General features: G+C 41.1%; 1 protein-coding gene across 1 annotated transcript in view; it reads right to left on the bottom strand.

Annotated features, from left to right (window-relative positions):
- Positions 1 to 320: 320 nt before the first annotated feature.
- The window catches only part of erbb2 (erb-b2 receptor tyrosine kinase 2), a 28536-nt gene continuing 22654 nt past the window's right edge, over positions 321 to 6202 (bottom strand). Inside the window, exons 19-27 of the mRNA XM_024284546.2 lie at positions 5303 to 5401; positions 5047 to 5232; positions 4813 to 4968; positions 4488 to 4563; positions 4078 to 4224; positions 3902 to 3999; positions 3565 to 3753; positions 2230 to 2590; positions 321 to 2160 (exon numbers count right to left, since the gene is read on the bottom strand). Of these exons, the coding sequence (XP_024140314.1) occupies positions 1823 to 2160; positions 2230 to 2590; positions 3565 to 3753; positions 3902 to 3999; positions 4078 to 4224; positions 4488 to 4563; positions 4813 to 4968; positions 5047 to 5232; positions 5303 to 5401 (1650 nt within the window). The 3' untranslated portion in view covers positions 321 to 1822. The remainder of the gene's footprint in view (positions 2161 to 2229; positions 2591 to 3564; positions 3754 to 3901; positions 4000 to 4077; positions 4225 to 4487; positions 4564 to 4812; positions 4969 to 5046; positions 5233 to 5302; positions 5402 to 6202) is intronic.

Genomic DNA, 6202 nt, shown 5'->3' on the forward strand with positions numbered 1-6202 from the left:
TAAATCACGACGACAACTTCCTTTACGATAGTTGCAGTTCCCCTCCCTGCCGCTAGATGGCAGGAGCAGCTTGTAAAAAATTCCACACATCCGCACCAAATAGATGCAGCTCCACTTCCTGCCAATAGATGGCAGATGCAGCTTACTAAAACCGGGACATTTCTACAGCAGAAAACCGGTTTGTTCACATACAAATGGAAATATTTTTTTTTCCTTCACTTGGAATCCACCTAAAACTGAAATCAAAGCTATGTACCTTTTTGGAAGACATTTTCGTCATAAAATAGGTACGTTTTTATCGACAGTGGAGTGGCCAAAGATCATTATTTACCTCATTTATTGCATGTTCTGTACATTTACACAAACATTTACCAAAAGAAAACAATATGTACAAATTCCCAAAACCAGAAAAAAACTGTTAAAAAAAAGTAAAAATACAAAAAAGTTTTCTTCAATTTGCAAATTACAGGGATTTTATTTTACAAAAGCTTTTGCAGTTCTCCCAATACTTTTATAAAAAAATGCTCCCTTTCTTACTGACTTTTTTTTTTTTTTTGGCAGAACTTCATTTTCATTCATTTGCTTTAGCAAAACTGAGTGGTTAAAATCTTAAAATGGAGAAAAAAAGACAGCTCAGAGGAGGATGTTTGGTTAGGTTAGAATATAATCCAGGATTTCACAATATCTGAAAATGATCGTCATCTCAAAACGAGCTTCCCTTAATAATTGTCAGTTCAGCTAAGGAGTGGTGCTTCCTTTAAGTGGAATGGACAAACAAAAATGCCTCATTTTAAAATAATAAAAAAAAAAAAACAGTTCAGGAAGTGGGAGTTTGTAGATTTTGGCCAAACAAAACACTTAACTGTACATTAAAATAATACCCATTATTTTTTTTTATTTTTTTTAGAAGTAAATTATTACAAATAAAACTTTTAGTGTTTATATTTAACATTCTTTTTTCAGATTGCTAACCCGTATGAAAACATCAAGACGAGATGTTTGTCAGACAGACATGTCAGGCACTTTGCATTTTTGACTTCTGATGATAACATGGTTCACGCTCAGTACTGTTTGTCTGGATTATCGGTGGGTTTAAAACCCCAGACAGCTTTCTGCTGCTTTCATTATCAGAGAAACGCAAGAACGAAAGAGTTCACGGAGGTCGGACAATAGCTCCATTGAACCTTCTTCCAGCCTTCAAGAAACCGTTGATTATTAACTGTGATGCTGTGGATTCTTTGTGTTGATCGTCTGGACAGAGCAGTTCTTGCATCTTTTTAAACATAAAAAAATATCTTTACCACGCCCTTAAAACCTTTTAAATAATTGATTTCTTGTTCAAAAAAATGTCATGGGAGGCCTTTCTTCTGCAGATGGGCTGCGGGGCCTTCTCTGTTTAAAACAATTTGGCTTTGAGAGTTTTGAAGACCCCATCAGGTTTGGGACAGAGTGACCAGAATACTAAACATCCCCCTGAATGCACGCGATGGTTCACTTTGACGGACACTTTTTTCTCAAGAATAAAAACCCTGAATGCATAAATCCGCTCAGATGATTGGGTGATAATCAGACGCTTCTTAGATTTCACAAAAGCCCGTTTGTGGAGTCACTTATCAGCTTTTTGGCACGGCTTGTTTGAAGGAACACATAGTGCCACAGACACTATTAATGCTACATTGTGTTGAGTCAGTGATGACTTTTTGAAGGCGAGCCTTCAATGGTTTGGACTCTGGTTCTTCTGTTTGGCAACAATGAGTCCGTTCTGTTTCAGTTTTTACACAAATCTGGCTCATTTCTGTCACAGTTCATCGTCCTCTCCCTCTCAAGTGTGTCCGCTCCAGGTGTCTGCTAGTCCGAGATACTCTGGGTTTTCTGCGGTGGGAGTCACAAACCCGTTGACTTGCTTGGGGACTCTGCCGTTGCTCTCAGCAGCGTCTGCCGCTGCAGCATTGGGCGCAGCTTTGGACTCCAGGTCCAGGTAGTACGGGTTATCGAAGGCGGGAGAGCTAACCGGAACCAGGTAGCCCGGGTTCTCCACGCTGTGGCCGGAGTTCAGACCGTTAGGCAAGAGTCTGTCTGCTTTGCGGCCTTTGCGTGGAAGCGTGGTGGGTCGTTCGGAAATCCCCGGCTTGAAATCCGGTACGTCCTGATTCACATATTCTGAGGGGAGAAACGTAAATTTAAACAAAAGGTGATAAATCGCTACTTACAGCGGAGAGGGAAACTCACCAGGCAAAGGGCGGTTGTGACTGTAGATATGAGTCCGCCTGGGCAGCGAGTGATGGAGGTGGGGCTGAAAACCATTCGGCCCGTCCACTTCCAGGTCCTGGCTGTCGCCGGGGTGGGTGGGATCCTTGCAGTAGCGTCCCGGCGAGATCGGGGAAATGGCAAGGCCGTCCGGAACCACATCCAGGAACACAGAGTCCGACTGGCCCCCCGCTGACGTGCTGCGAGCCAGGATGGGGTATGGGGGCCATGCGGCGTTGGTGGAGGGGTACTGGCTGCGGCTGAGCGCTCCGGCGGAGGAGTACATGCTCTGAGGGCCGACGGTCAGCGAGGTTTCCGCCTCTAAACCGTGATCTCGGCTTTGCTGTGGGAAAGTCAAAACATGTTCAATTTGTGCGACTTCATAGCAATATGTACCAAATATTTATCTTTTCAAAGTTAGTTGAAACCTGTAAGTCACATGTGTCAAAAATCAAGGCCCGGGGGCCGGATATGGCCCTCGAGATCATTTCATGTTATTGGCCCAATGTTATCTTGAGCTTATTTTTAATTTGTATAGTTCAAAAAATATATTTTACGGAAAGTAAAATACTGAAAGTTTTTCAAGGTTTAAGTTGATTTATTCTGGAATAATTTTCCTGTCTTTTTATTATTCATAATTATGGTAAAAGTTACGGCTTCAAAGTTTTAAAAATTGTCATTCTGTTAGCTATTTTAACTATTTTGGCATGTACTAACATTTTTTGTGGCTATTATGTAGTTAGCTAATATTTCAGCTACATGCTAGCTGTTTTGGCTAATTTAGGCTTTTCTAAGTTTTTTAGACTATTTTGAAGTTTAGCTATTTTTTCAGCAACATGCCGTTCTTGCTAACCTATTTTTTTTTTGGGGTCTTTTAGGCTAATTTGGAATTTAGCTAATATTTCAGCCACAGGCTAGCTGTTTTGGCTAATTTAGGCTTTTCTAAGTTTTTTAGACTATTTTGAAGTTTAGCTATTTTTTCAGATACATGCTAGCTGTTTTGGCTAATTTAATTTTATTTATTTTATTATTTTTTTTTAGGTTAAATTGTCATTTAGCTAATATTTTAGCGGGTAATCATCTTCAGTGTTTTTAGCTATGAATTTCAGCATTTTCAGTGGACAAATTCAGCTTACAGCATTCACACTAGCATTAATGCAGGTAATGCTATTACGTTTTTAAAATGTCATTTTATCATGTTTAATAAATGTTTATCCCGTTCGGCCCGCGATCTAAGGTGTGTTTTGGCTCCTTGTGGGATTGAGTTCGACACCCCTAGCTTCGCACTACAGGCGCAGTAGGCGCCCCGGCACTGACCCTGTGCGACTGGCGCCTGGACGGCCCGTTGGCCTGAGGATTGTCTCCATTCGTGCGGGGGAAGAGGTTGGGTTGCGGCACCAGGTATTCCTCGGCGTCCATCATTTCCCCCATGTTGTCTCCCTCCTCCAGAAGCATCCTGTAAAAGCGGCTGTCCACCGGGTTGCTGGTGCTCATGTGTTCGTCATTCTACAGGACAGAGAAAAAAAAACACGCCGCAAATGAGGAATGACTCAACTTGAATTTTTGAGTTCAGAAGATGCTACTTAAGCAATAATCTCTTTGGATGAGCTGTAAATTACAGTAAATCCACAATATCAACTCCTCCTGAACACACCTTAATGACTAAAAAGCGAGGTGGATCTCTCGCCATGGCGGTGAAATCCATGACCAGTTCTTCGAACGTGGGCCTGATGTCCGGATCGATCATCCAACCTTACATGCAAAAACGTAAAATCAATCTCAGTGATGAAAAAAAGCAGTAAAATGTAAAAGTGCTGGATGAAAACGTACATTTGACCATGATCATGTAGACGTCGATGGTGCAGATGGGCGGCTGAGGAAGACGCTCTCCCCCCTCCAGGACATCCAGAATTTTCCTCGCCGGGATGGTGTCATACGGCTTGGACCCAAAGGTCATCAGCTCCCAGACGGTCACTCCTATCAATTCAGAAAAAAATATTTCAAAATAAATTCTACTGGACTCTATTTGATATTTAAATTTCACGACGACGTATTTTTAATGAAAACGTCTATAAATGGTGCAATCTTCTTTCATTTTTGAATTTTTTTTAATATTCTAAACAATAAAATCTGAGTTATTATTGTATTATTTCCTTATTTTTAATGTTTAAAATAAACCAATTAACCAAATAAAAACAAATCAAACGTGTCATTTCATTCATGTGAACAGTGAGTCTGACCGTAGCTCCAGACGTCGCTCTGATGAGTGAACTTCCTGTGTATAATAGACTCCAAAGCCATCCATTTAATGGGAACCTGGAAGTACAGAAACACCCGTGTAAACAAAAGTGAAGAAACTATGAAGCTACAGACACATCTGGCATGTGACGGGCATTCAAGATGATGTTCACATTTAACAAGCAGGGAGGGGATGTTTTTCTTCTTCTACTGTTTACTAGTGCATGTCCGCCATGGAGGAGGTTTGGGTAAAAAAATGATTTTTTTAAAGTTTTAAAATACAATGTTCAATAAATCCTTAGTAAAGGATGTAAAGCCTCAACCCACCTTCCCTCCATCAGCGTGATACTCGGTCTCGTCTATATCGAGCAAACGGGCCAGACCAAAGTCTGTGATCTTCACGTGGTTTGGGTTCTTCACCAGGACGTTGCGGGCGGCCAGATCTCTGTGGACCAACCGGATGTCCTCCAGGTAACTCATCCCCTTCAGACGACACAGACTCGTGAGCCAGCTAACTCAAAACTGTGAGAAACCTAAGCTGTCCGCTGCATCGGGTCGTACCTTAGCGATCTGGACACACCAGTTCAGGAGGAACTGGGAACCGATGCAGTCCTTGTTCTCCCGGACGTAATCCAGGAGGCAGCCGTACGGCATCAGCTGCGTGACCAGCTGCACGGTGGAGGTCAGGCAAATTCCCAGGAGGCGGCAAACGTAAGTGCTGGTGACCCCCGCCATCACATAGGCCTCCTATTAGAGGGTAAAAGAAGGGTGAACCGGACTCTAGTGAGCAGTGCAGTAAATTTGAGTGTTTACTCACATCCAGGATCTCTTTGTTGGCTTTTGGTGACGTGTTCTCCCGCAACACCTTGATAGCTACTGGTATTTTAACAGTTTCACCTTCAGGAGTCCAAACGCCCTGAAAAAGATCAAGATAACAGCCGATATCATTTCTTTCCAGTCGATACTGATAACCGATATTTTGCCTGCAACTGTGACCGATAGCCGATATTTAAGTGTCTAAAATAACACAAGGTTTAGAAATTTCCTGTTTTTTCTTTCTTAAATATAACATTCACATTGTCAAGAAGAGTACAAACATGCGTCCCAAATAGAAACTATCAAAATATAGGAGGTGTTTTGAAATTAAGTGTTTTAAAAAAATAATAATATATGTGTAGAAACTGCTTAGTGTAAACAACATATCTTAAACTGTAAACATAAAATGTTGTAGCCTTGCACAAAAATGTGTTCCATTATTTTGTTTGTTCAAACATAGACTTTGATGATGATGCCAAATTTTATGGGCTAATTCTGAGTTGAGCTAGTATTTTAGCAACATGCTAGTTTTTTTTTTTTTGGCTAATTTGGTATTTACTAAGGTTTTTCTGGGCAAATTCTGAGTTAAGCTAATATTTTAGCAACGTGGTAAATGGTAAATGGCGTATACTTGTATAGCGCTTTCTACCCTCCTTAGAGGGCTCAAAGCACTTCACAGTCACAGACCCGTTCACCCATTCACACACACATTCACACACTGGTGGTGGCCAGCTTTTTGGATAATGTTACAGCTAATGAGGATTTTTGAGCTAATTCAAAGTTATGCTAGTATCTTGGCAATGTGCTAGCTTTTTTTTGGCTATTTTGGCATATATTGAGGATGTTTAAGCTAATTAGGAGTTAAGCTAGTACTTCAGCAACCTGCTACTTTTTTTTTTTT

Source organism: Oryzias melastigma, linkage group LG19 (genome assembly GCF_002922805.2).
Source record: "Oryzias melastigma strain HK-1 linkage group LG19, ASM292280v2, whole genome shotgun sequence".
In the NCBI taxonomy this organism is placed as follows: domain Eukaryota; kingdom Metazoa; phylum Chordata; class Actinopteri; order Beloniformes; family Adrianichthyidae; genus Oryzias; species Oryzias melastigma.